A 14,811-nucleotide genomic window follows, 5' to 3' on the forward strand; every position below is an offset into this window, starting at 1 on the left:
GTATTTGTTCATTTTACTATTAACATTTTTAAAGGGGTGATGAACTGAGAAATCAAATTTTCCTTAAGCTTTTGACATCTAAGAGGTCATCATATTATAAGAATATCCCATAAGTTTCAGAACTAAAAACGTTCTTGTTAGTCCAATATAAGCTTTAATTGACACCAGCCTCAGCAAACGACTCGTTTTTAAAAGTGGGGAACTATGACGTCAAAGAGGATAAAACACCACCCCCGTAGGAGAGTATCAACGCCTAAGCCCAGCCCACCGAGTCACGCATTACACGCATAGCAAATAACATAGATGCCTACCTCGTGATGACAAACCGGGTCGAGCTACCGAGCAATACAAAATATTGTGCAGAGTAAATAGTAGAACGGTACACTTCTTTCTAGTTTAAATTATTTGAAGACTAATAGGACATTGACTGCAATGTGTTTAAATATACTTAGGGAAACATTGCTATTTTATGGCAACGCTGTACCACAAAAAATAGTTCTATAAAATTTTGACTTATTTAATTGCACATTTTTTAGAAATTGATTTTATTTTTTTAAACTTGCCATTTATGCAAACCTATAGATCCCTACAATTTGGTTAACTCACTCATCACGGAAGAGCTCTGCACTCTTCATTTAGCTTTTTCCATAAAACATTGCTGTATTCAGTTTCTGAAAAGAGTTTATATGTCAATGGAACTACTAAAATGAACACTTATAAATGCAATCATATTGTTGATATTACTATCTATAACACATCTCAATGGGGAAATTACTGCAATTCCACTGTACAGTGGAAACCGGAAACTGATATTTTGGAGGGACATACTGCCTTACAGAAACTGTTTGAAGGAAAACTTTCAGTCAACTGTCAGTTACCAAAAAAAATAAAAAAAAATAAATGATAATGATCCATCAGTAGTCTGTGTCAGTCATGTCTTAATTTAAAAAAAGTTGTTTAGCTCTGTGTGTGAAAAACAGTCAAAAATATCTTTCTACACATATATCAAGTTACATGTACCTGTCCCATAAAATACCTGTTTAAGTTTTATAACTGAAAGCAACTTGTGTAAAAGGTATAAAAATTCTACAATTAAATGGATGTAATGTTAAGTTGAATTCACACAGAATTATTAATTTACATACAGTATACTTGAAGTAGCTGCCTGATTGAAATGAGCTATTATTCTTTATTTTGTATCAGGAGTATGACTTCATGTTTGAACTGTAACTGAAAGCAACATGCACTAATATATCTCAAAATGTCAGTGACAATGATTTGTTTCCAGATGCACAACAGATGTTTTTTTTCTAAGACATATTTTACTGTCTAACTAGGTCTGAAACTTTAGTTCTGTAGGATGAAACGTTAGCTTGTGTGCTAAGTGATTAATTAATTATGAATCTCATTAATTAGCAGATTTACTCCAATAATGAGTTAACGAGTCATCCAGGTGCAACAAATGGTTTTCTGTTTGGCTTTAAAAGTCCTGGTTTGTATGAAACTTTATCTTGCATGGTTGCTTGTTTATTCAGTGGCTTAGATTGTGGTTTATAGAATGGGTTTGATTGAAGTGACTGTTTTGGTGGTTCTTTATCATCAATTGGTATGGCATGGTGAGTTACATTTTTCTGTTTAGATGTCTGTGTTTTATTTAAAAGTGTTTCTCAGTATTCAGCTCCACAGTTAAACATGGGTCCTTGGACTTCTTTGTGTTTCTTAATCTAATATGTTGTTGTACTAAAGTAATGTGAGTTTATTAACCAACTTGATTATCAAACTGTTTCTGTCTCTCCCTGTAGACAATCTGGTCGGTGTATCCTGTGCTCCTTCTGTCAATACCACCTTCAGCCAGGATGATTCTGAGGGGTCCGGTTCTGTGAACGCCACCTTCAGCCAGGACGATACTGAGGGGTCCGGTTCTGTCAATGCCACCTTCAGCCAGGACGATACTGAGGGGTCCGGTTCTGTGAACGCCACCTTCAGCCAGGACGATACTGAGGGGTCCGGTTCTGTGAACGCCACCTTCAGCCAAGACTATACTGAGGGGTCCGGTTCTGTGAACACCACCTTCAGCCAGGACGATACTGAGGGGTCCGGTTCTGTGAACTCCACCTTCAGCCAGGATGATTTTGAGGGGTCCGGTTCTGTGAACGCCACCTTCAGCCAGGACGATACTGAGGGGTCCGGTTCTGTGAACGCCACCTTCAGCCAGGATGATACTGAGGGGTCCGGTTCTGTGAACGCCACCTTCAGCCAGGACGATACTGAGGGGTCCGGTTCTGTCAATGCCACCTTCAGCCAGGACGATACTGAGGGGTCCGGTTCTGTGAACGCCACCTTCAGCCAGGACGATACTGAGGGGTCCGGTTCTGTGAACGCCACCTTCAGCCAAGACTATACTGAGGGGTCCGGTTCTGTGAACACCACCTTCAGCCAGGACGATACTGAGGGGTCCGGTTCTGTGAACTCCACCTTCAGCCAGGATGATTTTGAGGGGTCCGGTTCTGTGAACGCCACCTTCAGCCAGGACGATACTGAGGGGTCCGGTTCTGTGAACGCCACCTTCAGCCAGGATGATACTGAGGGGTCCGGTTCTGTGAACGCCACCTTCAGCCAGGACGATACTGAGGGGTCCGGTTCTGTGAACGCCACCTTCAGCCAGGACGATACTGAGGGGTCCGGTTCTGTGAACGCCACCTTCAGCCAGGATGGTACTGAGGGGTCCGGTTCTGTGAACGCCACCTTCAGCCAGGACGATACTGAGGGGTCTGGTTCTGTGAACGCCACCTTCAGCCAGGATGATTCTGAGGGGTCCGGTTCTGTGAACGCCACCTTCAGCCAGGACGATACTGAGGGGTCCGGTTTTGTGAACGCCACCTTCAGCCAGGACTATACTGAGGGGTCCGGTTCTGTGAACGCCACCTTCAGCCAGGACGATACCAAGGGGTCCGGTTTTGTGAACGCCACCTTCAGCCAGGACTATACTGAGGGGTCCGGTTCTGTGAACGTCACCTTCAGCCAGGACTATACTGAGGGGTCCGGTTCTGTGAACGCCACCTTCAGCCAGGACGATACTGAGGGGTCCGGTTCTGTGAACGCCACCTTCAGCCAGGATGATTCTGAGGGGTCCGGTTCTGTCAATGCCACCTTCAGCCAGGACGATACTGAGGGGTCCGTGTCCGTGAACGCCACCTTCAGCCAGGACAATGATGATGAGTTCGGCTCTGTCAATGCCACCTTCAGCCTGGATGATGCTGAGGGGTCCGGTTCTGTGGACAACTTCAGCCAGGCCTATGCTGAGGGGGTCTAGTTCTGTCAACAGCTTCAAGTCCCTCTTCTTGGGGGTCTGGTTCTATTTTGGCACTTTCTATTTAACTTTTAACCTAAGCCAAGATTCTGTGTAACAAAATAAAATTTTAAGTCTCTGAATGGTTTATTTTTTGTGACTTCTACTTTGTTAATCGGTTTTAACAGTCACTTGGGTTAGTTTGTAGTGATTTTAACATCTGGGAACTGGTGACTTGTCTTTTGAAGTCAGGTTTTTCCCAACAAATCTTTTGCTGTGAACACTTTCTAGTTTAATTTATTTGAAGACTAATAGGACATTGACTGCAATATCTTTGTTTAAATCTATTTAGGGGACCGTTGCTATTTTATGGCAACGCTGTACCACAAAAAAATAGTTCTATAAAATTTTGACTTATTTAATTGCTTTTTTTTTTTTTTTTTTTTTAGAATCTTTCTTTTATACTTGCCATTTATGCAAGCCAATAGATCCCAATAATTTGGTTAACTCATCCTCACTCATCACGGAAGAGCTCTGCACTCTTCATTTGGCTTTTTCCATAATATACTGCCGTATTCATTTTCTGAAAAGACTTTATATGTAAAGTTAATTACTACAGTTAAGACTTATAACTGCAATCATATTGTTGATATTATTATCTATAAAACATCTCAATGGGGAAATTACTGCAATTCCACTGTGGTACAGTAAAAATCATATGGAAAAACTGATATTTTCTCAATTTAATGTTAAAACATGTTAGACAAAGTTGATTTGTGAATTAAAAAAATTGAATTTATCAAAGATGCTCCAAATAAAAACAATAAGCCCTTGAGAAGAGATATTTAGAAATAATGTTAATGGTTTGAGCACTTCAACAGGTTTCTTCTGTCTGAGGGTGATGGTGGGAAGGAGAGTTTTGGAGGGACATACTGCCTTACAGAATCGGTTTGAAGGAAAACTTTTCCAACATTCATAATTTACTTCCCGTGATACTTCTCTTAAAGTCTTGTGTTTTCGTACATAAAATACAAGGCTGGTGGAGGGGACGTTTTAACTGTAACTGTCAGTCACCAAAAAACAAATTAAATGATAATGATCCATAACTAGTCTGTGTAATTCATGTCTTAATTTTAAAATGTTGTTTAGTTCTGTGTGTGTGAAAAACAGTCAAAAATATCTTCTACACTTCTATATCAAGTTACATGTACCTGTCCCAATATAAAATACCTGTTTAAGTTTTTTTTTTAATAACTGAAAGCAACTTGTATAACAGCTATACAAATTATACTGTTAAATGGATGTAATGTTAAGTAGAATTCAGACAGAATTATTAATTTACATAAACTTGAAGTAGCTGCCTAATCGAAATGAGCTATTTTTCGTTATTTTGTATCAGGAGTATGACTTCATGAAAGCAACATGCACTAATATATCTCAAAATGTCAGTGACAATGATTTGTTTCAAGATGCACAACAGATTTTTTTTTTCTAAGGTATATTTTACTGTCTAACGAGGTCTGAAACTGTAGTTCTGTAGGATATAACGTCAGCTTGTGTGCTATGTGATTAATTAATTATGAATCTCATTAATTAGCAGATTTACTCCAATAATGAGTTAACGAGTCATCCAGGTGCAACAAATGGTTTTCTGTTTGGCTTTAAAAGTCCTGGTTTGTATGAAACTTTATCTTGCATGGTTGCTTGTTTATTCAGTGGCTTAGATTGTGGTTTATAGAATGGGTTTGATTGAAGTGACTGTTTTGGTGGTTCTTTATCATCAGATGGTATGGCATGGTGAGTTACATTTTTATGTTTAGATGTCTGTGTTTTATTTAAAAGTGTTTCTCAGTATTCAGCTCCACAGTTAAACATGGGTCCTTGGACCTTTTTGTGTTTCTTAATCTAATATGTTGTTGTACTAAAGTAATGTGAGTTTATTAACCAACTTGATTATCAAACTGTTTCTGTCTCTCCCTGTAGACAATCTGGTCGGTGTATCCTGTGCTCCTTCTGTCAATACCACCTTCAGCCAGGATGATTCTGAGGGGTCCGGTTCTGTCAACGCCACCTTCAGCCAGGACGATACTGAGGGGTCCGGTTCTGTGAACGCCACCTTCAGCCAGGACGATACTGAGGGGTCCGGTTCTGTCAATGCCACCTTCAGCCAGGACGATACTGAGGGGTCCGGTTCTGTGAACGCCACCTTCAGCCAGGACGATACTGAGGGGTCCGGTTCTGTGAACGCCACCTTCAGCCAGGACGATACTGAGGGGTCCGGTTCTGTGAACGCCACCTTCAGCCAGGACGATACTGAGGGGTCCGGTTCTGTGAACGCCACCTTCAGCCAGGATGATACTGAGGGGTCCGGTTCTGTGAACGCCACCTTCAGCCAGGACGATACTGAGGGGTCCGGTTCTGTGAACGCCACCTTCAGCCAGGACGATACTGAGGGGTCCGTGTCCGTGAACGCCACCTTCAGCCAGGACGATACTGAGGGGTCCGGTTCTGTCAACGCCACCTTCAGCCAGGACGATACTGAGGGGTCCGGTTCTGTCAACGCCACCTTCAGCCAGGATGATTCTGAGGGGTCCGGTTCTGTGAACGCCACCTTCAGCCAGGACGATACTGAGGGGTCTGGTTCTGTGAACGCCACCTTCAGCCAGGACGACACTGAGGGGTCCGGTTCTGTCAACGCCACCTTCAGCCAGGACGACACTGAGGGGTCCGGTTCTGTCAACGCCACCTTCAGCCAGGATGATTCTGAGGGGTCCGGTTCTGTGAACGCCACCTTCAGCCAGGACGACACTGAGGGGTCCGTGTCCGTGAACGCCACCTTCAGCCAGGACAATGATGATGAGTTCGGCTCTGTCAATGCCACCTTCAGCCTGGATGATGCTGAGGGGTCCGGTTCTGTGGACAACTTCAGCCAGGCCTATGCTGAGGGGGTCTAGTTCTGTCAACAGCTTCAAGTCCCTCTTCTTGGGGGTCTGGTTCTATTTTGGCACTTTCTATTTAACTTTTAACCTAAGCCAAGATTCTGTGTAACAAAATAAAATTTTAAGTCTCTGAATGGTTTATTTTTTGTGACTTCTACTTTGTTAATCGGTTTTAACAGTCACTTGGGTTAGTTTGTAGTGATTTTAACATCTGGGAACTGGTGACTTGTCTTTTGAAGTCAGGTTTTTCTCAACAAATCTTTTGCTGTGAACACTTTCTAGTTTAATTTATTTGAAGACTAATAGGACATTGACTGCAATATCTTTGTTTAAATCTATTTAGGGGAACGTTGCTATTTTATGGCAACGCTGTACCACAAAAAAATAGTTCTATAAAATTTTGACTTATTATATATATATATATTTTAGAATCTTTCTTTTATACTTGCCATTTATGCAAGCCAATAGATCCCAATAATTTGGTTAACTCATCCTCACTCATCACGGAAGAGCTCTGCACTCTTCATTTGGCTTTTTCCATAATATACTGCCGTATTCATTTTCTGAAAAGACTTTATATGTAAAGTTAATTAATACAGTTAAGACTTAACTGCAATCATATTGTTGATATTATTATTTATAAAACATCTCAATGGGGAAATTACTGCAATTCCACTGTGGTACAGTAAAAATCATATGGAAAAACTGATATTTTCTCAATTTAATGTTAAAACATGTTAGACAAAGTTGATTTGTGAATAAAAAAAATTGAATTTATCAAAGATGCTCCAAATAAAAACAATAAGCCCTTGACAAGAGATATTTAGAAATAATGTTAATGGTTTGAGCACTTCAACAGGTTTCTTCTGTCTGAGGGTGATGGTGGGAAGGAGAGTTTTGGAGGGACATACTGCCTTACAGAATCTGTTTGAAGGAAAACTTTTCCAACATTCATAATTTACTTCCCATGATATTTCTCTTAAAGTCTTGTGTTTTCGTACATGAAATACAAGGCCGGTGGAGGGGACGTTTTAATTGTAACTGTCAGTCACCAAAAACAAATTAAAAGATAATGATCCATGAAGTCTGTGTAATTCATGTCTTAATTTTAAAAAAGTTGTTTAGTTCTGTGTGTGTGAAAAACAGTCAAAAATATCTTCTACACTTCTATATCAAGTTACATGTACCTGTCCCAATATAAAATACCTGTTTAAGTTTTTTTTTTTTAATAACTGAAAGAAACTTGTATAACAGCTATACAAATTATACTGTTAAATGGATGTAATGTTAAGTAGAATTCAGACAGAATTATTAATTTACATAAACTTGAAGTAGCTGCCTAATCGAAATTATCTATTTTTCGTTATTTTGTATCAGGAGTATGACTTCATGAAAGCAACATGCACTAATATATCTCAAAATGTCAGTGACAATGATTTGTTTCAAGATGCACAACAGATTTTTTTTTTTCTAAGGCATATTTACTGTCTAACGAGGTCTGAAACTGTAGTTCTGGATATAACGTCAGCTTGTGTGCTATGTGATTAATTAATTATGAATCTCATTAATTAGCAGATTTACTCCAATAATGAGTTAACGAGTCATCCAGGTGCAACAAATGGTTTTCTGTTTGGCTTTAAAAGTCCTGGTTTGTATGAAACTTTATCTTGCATGGTTGCTTGTTTTATTCAGTGGCTTAGATTGTGGTTTATAGAATGGGTTTGATTGAAGTGACTGTTTTGGTGGTTCTTTATCATCAATTGGTATGGCATGGTGAGTTACATTTTTCTGTTTAGATGTCTGTGTTTTATTTAAAAGTGTTTCTCAGTATTCAGTTCCACAGTTAAACATGGGTCCTTGGACCTTTTTGTGTTTCTTAATCTAATATGTTGTTGTACTAAAGTAATGTGAGTTTATTAACCAACTTGATTATCAAACTGTTTCTGTCTCTCCCTGTAGACAATCTGGTCGGTGTATCCTGTGCTCCTTCTGTCAATACCACCTTCAGCCAGGATGATTCTGAGGGGTCCGGTTCTGTGAACGCCACCTTCATTCAGGACGATACTGAGGGGTCCGGTTCTGTGAACGCCACCTTCATTCAGGACGATACTGAGGGGTCCGGTTATGTGAACGCCACCTTCAGCCAGGACGATACTGAGGGGTCCGGTTCTGTCAATGCCACCTTCAGCCAGGATGATTCTGTGGGGTCCGGTTCTGTGAACGCCACCTTCAGCCAGGACAATGATGATGAGTTCGGCTCTGTCAATGCCACCTTCAGCCTGGATGATGCTGAGGGGTCCGGTTCTGTGGACAACTTCAGCCAGGCCTATGCTGAGGGGGTCTAATTCTGTCAACAGCTTCAAGTCCCTCTTCTTGGGGGTCTGGTTCTATTTTGGCACTTTCTATTTAACTTTTAACCTAAGCCAAGATTCTGTGTAACAAAATAAAATTTTAAGTCTCTGAATGGTTTATTTTTTGTGACTTCTACTTTGTTAATCGGTTTTAACAGTCACTTGGGTTAGTTTGTTGTGATTTTAACATCTGGGAACTGGTGACTTGTCTTTTGAAGTCAGGTTTTTCCCAACAAATCTTTTGCTGTGAACACTTTCTAGTTTAATTTATTTGAAGACTAATAGGACATTGACTGCAATATCTTTGTTTAAATCTATTTAGGGGAACGTTGCTATTTTATGGCAACGCTGTACCACAAAAAAATAGTTCTATAAAATTTTGACTTATTATATATATATATATATATATTTTTTTAGAATCTTTCTTTTATACTTGCCATTTATGCAAGCCAATAGATCCCAATAATTTGGTTAACTCATCCTCACTCATCACGGAAGAGCTCTGCACTCTTCATTTGGCTTTTTCCATTATATACTGCCGTATTCATTTTCTGAAAAGACTTTATATGTAAAGTTAATTAATACAGTTAAGACTTATAACTGCAATCATATTGTTGATATTATTATTTATAAAACATCTCAATGGGGAAATTACTGCAATTCCACTGTGGTACAGTAAAAATCATATGGAAAAACTGATATTTTCTCAATTTAATGTTAAAACATGTTAGACAAAGTTGATTTGTGAATAAAAAAAATTGAATTTATCAAAGATGCTCCAAATAAAAACAATAAGCCCTTGAGAAGAGATATTTAGAAATAATGTTAATGGTTTGAGCACTTCAACAGGTTTCTTCTGTCTGAGGGTGATGGTGGGAAGGAGAGTTTTGGAGGGACATACTGCCTTACAGAATCTGTTAGAAGGAAAACTTTTCCAACATTCATAATTTACTTCCCGTGATACTTCTCTTAAAGTCTTGTGTTCTCGTACATGAAATACAAGGCCGGTGGAGGGGACGTTTTAATTGTAACTGTCAGTCACCAAAAACATATTAAAAGATAATGATCCATGAAGTCTGTGTAATTCATGTCTTAATTTTAAAAAAGTTGTTTAGTTCTGTGTGTGTGAAAAACAGTCAAAAATATCTTCTACACTTCTATATCAAGTTACATGTACCTGTCCCAATATAAAATACCTGTTTAAGTTTTTTTTTTAATAACTGAAAGCAACTTGTATAACAGCTATACAAATTATACTGTTAAATGGATGTAATGTTAAGTAGAATTCAGACAGAATTATTAATTTACATAAACTTGAAGTAGCTGCCTAATCGAAATGAGCTATTTTTCGTTATTTTGTATCAGGAGTATGACTTCATGAAAGCAACATGCACTAATATATCTCAAAATGTCAGTGACAATGATTTGTTTCAAGATGCACAACAGATTTTTTTTTCTAAGGTATATTTTACTGTCTAACGAGGTCTGAAACTGTAGTTCTGTAGGATATAACGTCAGCTTGTGTGCTATGTGATTAATTAATTATGAATCTCATTAATTAGCAGATTTACTCCAATAATGAGTTAACGAGTCATCCAGGTGCAACAAATGGTTTTCTGTTTGGCTTTAAAAGTCCTGGTTTGTATGAAACTTTATCTTGCATGGTTGCTTGTTTATTCAGTGGCTTAGATTGTGGTTTATAGAATGGGTTTGATTGAAGTGACTGTTTTGGTGGTTCTTTATCATCAATTGGTATGGCATGGTGAGTTACATTTTTCTGTTTAGATGTCTGTGTTTTATTTAAAAGTGTTTCTCAGTATTCAGTTCCACAGTTAAACATGGGTCCTTGGACCTTTTTGTGTTTCTTAATCTAATATGTTGTTGTACTAAAGTGATGTGAGTTTATTAACCAACTTGATTATCAAACTGTTTCTGTCTCTCCCTGTAGACAATCTGGTCGGTGTATCCTGTGCTCCTTCTGTCAATACCACCTTCAGCAAGGATGATTCTGAGGGGTCCGGTTCTGTCAATACCACTTTCAGCCAGGATGATTCTGAGGGGTCCGGTTCTGTGAACGCCACCTTCAGCCAGGACGATACTGAGGGGTCCGGTTCTGTGAACGCCACCTTCAGCCAGGACGACACTGAGGGGTCCGGTTCTGTGAACGCCACCTTTAGCCAGGACGATACTGAGGGGTCCGGTTCTGTGAACGCCACCTTAAGCCAGGATGATTCTGAGGGGTCCGGTTCGGTCAATGCCACCTTCAGCCAGGATGATACTGAGGGGTCCGGTTCTGTGAACGCCACCTTCAGCCAGGACGATACTGAGGGGTCCGTGTCCGTGAACGCTACCTTCAGCCAGGACGATACTGAGGGGTCCGGTTCTGTCAACGCCACCTTCAGCCAGGATGATACTGAGGGGTCCGGTTCTGTGAACGCCACCTTCAGCCAGGACGATACTGAGGGGTCTGGTTCTGTGAACGCCACCTTCAGCCAGGACGACACTGAGGGGTCCGGTTCTGTCAACGCCACCTTCAGCCAGGACGATACTGAGGGGTCCGGTTCTGTGAACGCCACCTTCAGCCAGGACGATACCGAGGGGTCCGGTTCTGTGAACGCCACCTTCAGCCAGGACGATACTGAGGGGTCCGGTTCTGTGAACGCCACCTTCAGCCAGGACGATACCGAGGGGTCCGGTTCTGTGAACGCCACCTTCAGCCAGGATGATTCTGAGGGGTCCGGTTCTGTGAACGCCACCTTCAGCCAGGACGATACTGAGGGGTCCGGTTCTGTGAACGCCACCTTCAGCCAGGATGATTCTGAGGGGTCCGGTTCTGTGAACGCCACCTTCAGCCAGGACGATACTGAGGGGTCCGGTTCTGTGAACGCCACCTTCAGCCAGGATGATTCTGAGGGGTCCGGTTCTGTCAATGCCACCTTCAGCCAGGACGATACTGAGGGGTCCGTGTCCGTGAACGCCACCTTCAGCCAGGACAATGATGATGAGTTCGGCTCTGTCAATGCCACCTTCAGCCTGGATGATGCTGAGGGGTCCGGTTCTGTGGACAACTTCAGCCAGGCCTATGCTGAGGGGGTCTAGTTCTGTCAACAGCTTCAAGTCCCTCTTCTTGGGGGTCTGGTTCTATTTTGGCACTTTCTATTTAACTTTTAACCTAAGCCAAGATTCTGTGTAACAAAATAAAATTTTAAGTCTCTGAATGGTTTATTTTTTGTGACTTCTACTTTGTTAATCGGTTTTAACAGTCACTTGGGTTAGTTTGTAGTGATTTTAACATCTGGGAACTGGTGACTTGTCTTTTGAAGTCAGGTTTTTCTCAACAAATCTTTTGCTGTGAACACTTTCTAGTTTAATTTATTTGAAGACTAATAGGACATTGACTGCAATATCTTTGTTTAAATCTATTTAGGGGAACGTTGCTATTTTATGGCAACGCTGTACCACAAAAAAATAGTTCTATAAAATTTTGACTTATTATATATATATATATTTTAGAATCTTTCTTTTATACTTGCCATTTATGCAAGCCAATAGATCCCAATAATTTGGTTAACTCATCCTCACTCATCACGGAAGAGCTCTGCACTCTTCATTTGGCTTTTTCCATAATATACTGCCGTATTCATTTTCTGAAAAGACTTTATATGTAAAGTTAATTAATACAGTTAAGACTTAACTGCAATCATATTGTTGATATTATTATTTATAAAACATCTCAATGGGGAAATTACTGCAATTCCACTGTGGTACAGTAAAAATCATATGGAAAAACTGATATTTTCTCAATTTAATGTTAAAACATGTTAGACAAAGTTGATTTGTGAATAAAAAAAATTGAATTTATCAAAGATGCTCCAAATAAAAACAATAAGCCCTTGACAAGAGATATTTAGAAATAATGTTAATGGTTTGAGCACTTCAACAGGTTTCTTCTGTCTGAGGGTGATGGTGGGAAGGAGAGTTTTGGAGGGACATACTGCCTTACAGAATCTGTTTGAAGGAAAACTTTTCCAACATTCATAATTTACTTCCCATGATATTTCTCTTAAAGTCTTGTGTTTTCGTACATGAAATACAAGGCCGGTGGAGGGGACGTTTTAATTGTAACTGTCAGTCACCAAAAACAAATTAAAAGATAATGATCCATGAAGTCTGTGTAATTCATGTCTTAATTTTAAAAAAGTTGTTTAGTTCTGTGTGTGTGAAAAACAGTCAAAAATATCTTCTACACTTCTATATCAAGTTACATGTACCTGTCCCAATATAAAATACCTGTTTAAGTTTTTTTTTTTTTAATAACTGAAAGAAACTTGTATAACAGCTATACAAATTATACTGTTAAATGGATGTAATGTTAAGTAGAATTCAGACAGAATTATTAATTTACATAAACTTGAAGTAGCTGCCTAATCGAAATTATCTATTTTTCGTTATTTTGTATCAGGAGTATGACTTCATGAAAGCAACATGCACTAATATATCTCAAAATGTCAGTGACAATGATTTGTTTCAAGATGCACAACAGATTTTTTTTTTTCTAAGGCATATTTACTGTCTAACGAGGTCTGAAACTGTAGTTCTGGATATAACGTCAGCTTGTGTGCTATGTGATTAATTAATTATGAATCTCATTAATTAGCAGATTTACTCCAATAATGAGTTAACGAGTCATCCAGGTGCAACAAATGGTTTTCTGTTTGGCTTTAAAAGTCCTGGTTTGTATGAAACTTTATCTTGCATGGTTGCTTGTTTTATTCAGTGGCTTAGATTGTGGTTTATAGAATGGGTTTGATTGAAGTGACTGTTTTGGTGGTTCTTTATCATCAATTGGTATGGCATGGTGAGTTACATTTTTCTGTTTAGATGTCTGTGTTTTATTTAAAAGTGTTTCTCAGTATTCAGTTCCACAGTTAAACATGGGTCCTTGGACCTTTTTGTGTTTCTTAATCTAATATGTTGTTGTACTAAAGTAATGTGAGTTTATTAACCAACTTGATTATCAAACTGTTTCTGTCTCTCCCTGTAGACAATCTGGTCGGTGTATCCTGTGCTCCTTCTGTCAATACCACCTTCAGCCAGGATGATTCTGAGGGGTCCGGTTCTGTGAACGCCACCTTCATTCAGGACGATACTGAGGGGTCCGGTTCTGTGAACGCCACCTTCATTCAGGACGATACTGAGGGGTCCGGTTATGTGAACGCCACCTTCAGCCAGGACGATACTGAGGGGTCCGGTTCTGTCAATGCCACCTTCAGCCAGGATGATTCTGTGGGGTCCGGTTCTGTGAACGCCACCTTCAGCCAGGACAATGATGATGAGTTCGGCTCTGTCAATGCCACCTTCAGCCTGGATGATGCTGAGGGGTCCGGTTCTGTGGACAACTTCAGCCAGGCCTATGCTGAGGGGGTCTAATTCTGTCAACAGCTTCAAGTCCCTCTTCTTGGGGGTCTGGTTCTATTTTGGCACTTTCTATTTAACTTTTAACCTAAGCCAAGATTCTGTGTAACAAAATAAAATTTTAAGTCTCTGAATGGTTTATTTTTTGTGACTTCTACTTTGTTAATCGGTTTTAACAGTCACTTGGGTTAGTTTGTTGTGATTTTAACATCTGGGAACTGGTGACTTGTCTTTTGAAGTCAGGTTTTTCCCAACAAATCTTTTGCTGTGAACACTTTCTAGTTTAATTTATTTGAAGACTAATAGGACATTGACTGCAATATCTTTGTTTAAATCTATTTAGGGGAACGTTGCTATTTTATGGCAACGCTGTACCACAAAAAAATAGTTCTATAAAATTTTGACTTATTATATATATATATATATATATTTTTTTAGAATCTTTCTTTTATACTTGCCATTTATGCAAGCCAATAGATCCCAATAATTTGGTTAACTCATCCTCACTCATCACGGAAGAGCTCTGCACTCTTCATTTGGCTTTTTCCATTATATACTGCCGTATTCATTTTCTGAAAAGACTTTATATGTAAAGTTAATTAATACAGTTAAGACTTATAACTGCAATCATATTGTTGATATTATTATTTATAAAACATCTCAATGGGGAAATTACTGCAATTCCACTGTGGTACAGTAAAAATCATATGGAAAAACTGATATTTTCTCAATTTAATGTTAAAACATGTTAGACAAAGTTGATTTGTGAATAAAAAAAATTGAATTTATCAAAGATGCTCCAAATAAAAACAATAAG

At 39.4% G+C, this 14,811-nt stretch overlaps 4 protein-coding genes across 4 annotated transcripts; all 4 read left to right on the forward strand.

Annotated features, from left to right (window-relative positions):
• Positions 1-1,482: 1,482 nt before the first annotated feature.
• On the forward strand, positions 1,483-3,432 carry LOC148970451 (uncharacterized). Its single transcript, XM_089124893.1, has 2 exons — positions 1,483-1,616; positions 1,803-3,432. The coding sequence occupies exons 1-2, from the start codon at positions 1,559-1,561 to the stop codon at positions 3,311-3,313; spliced, it is 1,569 nt and encodes a 522-aa protein (XP_088981019.1). The 5' UTR covers positions 1,483-1,558; the 3' UTR covers positions 3,314-3,432.
• Positions 3,433-4,957: 1,525 nt separating this feature from the next.
• Positions 4,958-11,797, forward strand: LOC148970452 (uncharacterized). The gene is made up of 3 exons (XM_089124895.1): positions 4,958-5,086; positions 5,273-6,108; positions 10,593-11,797. Exons 1-3 carry the CDS (start codon positions 5,029-5,031, stop codon positions 11,676-11,678), a joined length of 1,980 nt encoding a protein of 659 aa, XP_088981021.1. The 5' UTR covers positions 4,958-5,028; the 3' UTR covers positions 11,679-11,797.
• Positions 7,844-8,692, forward strand: LOC148970453 (uncharacterized). The gene is made up of 2 exons (XM_089124894.1): positions 7,844-8,001; positions 8,188-8,692. Exons 1-2 carry the CDS (start codon positions 7,944-7,946, stop codon positions 8,571-8,573), a joined length of 444 nt encoding a protein of 147 aa, XP_088981020.1. The 5' UTR covers positions 7,844-7,943; the 3' UTR covers positions 8,574-8,692.
• Positions 11,798-13,279: 1,482 nt separating the features above from the next.
• Positions 13,280-14,128, forward strand: LOC148970454 (uncharacterized). The gene is made up of 2 exons (XM_089124937.1): positions 13,280-13,437; positions 13,624-14,128. The coding sequence occupies exons 1-2, from the start codon at positions 13,380-13,382 to the stop codon at positions 14,007-14,009; spliced, it is 444 nt and encodes a 147-aa protein (XP_088981063.1). The 5' UTR covers positions 13,280-13,379; the 3' UTR covers positions 14,010-14,128.
• The last annotated feature ends 683 nt before the right edge of the window (positions 14,129-14,811 follow it).

Source organism: Pimephales promelas, chromosome 21 (genome assembly GCF_988280905.1).
Source record: "Pimephales promelas chromosome 21, fPimPro1.hap1.1, whole genome shotgun sequence".
Taxonomy (NCBI): domain Eukaryota; kingdom Metazoa; phylum Chordata; class Actinopteri; order Cypriniformes; family Leuciscidae; genus Pimephales; species Pimephales promelas.

Coding starts and splice junctions, on each gene's coding strand:
- LOC148970451 (XM_089124893.1), top strand. CDS start 1,559: ATGGGTTTGATTGAAGTGACTGTTTTGGTGGTTCTTTATCATCAATTG. Junction 1,617..1,802: donor TCATCAATTGGTATGGCATG/GTGAGTTACATT, acceptor CTCTCCCTGTAG/ACAATCTGGTCGGTGTATCC.
- LOC148970452 (XM_089124895.1), top strand. CDS start 5,029: ATGGGTTTGATTGAAGTGACTGTTTTGGTGGTTCTTTATCATCAGATG. Junction 5,087..5,272: donor TCATCAGATGGTATGGCATG/GTGAGTTACATT, acceptor CTCTCCCTGTAG/ACAATCTGGTCGGTGTATCC. Junction 6,109..10,592: donor AGGACGACACTGAGGGGTCC/GTGTCCGTGAAC, acceptor GATGATTCTGAG/GGGTCCGGTTCTGTCAATAC.
- LOC148970453 (XM_089124894.1), top strand. CDS start 7,944: ATGGGTTTGATTGAAGTGACTGTTTTGGTGGTTCTTTATCATCAATTG. Junction 8,002..8,187: donor TCATCAATTGGTATGGCATG/GTGAGTTACATT, acceptor CTCTCCCTGTAG/ACAATCTGGTCGGTGTATCC.
- LOC148970454 (XM_089124937.1), top strand. CDS start 13,380: ATGGGTTTGATTGAAGTGACTGTTTTGGTGGTTCTTTATCATCAATTG. Junction 13,438..13,623: donor TCATCAATTGGTATGGCATG/GTGAGTTACATT, acceptor CTCTCCCTGTAG/ACAATCTGGTCGGTGTATCC.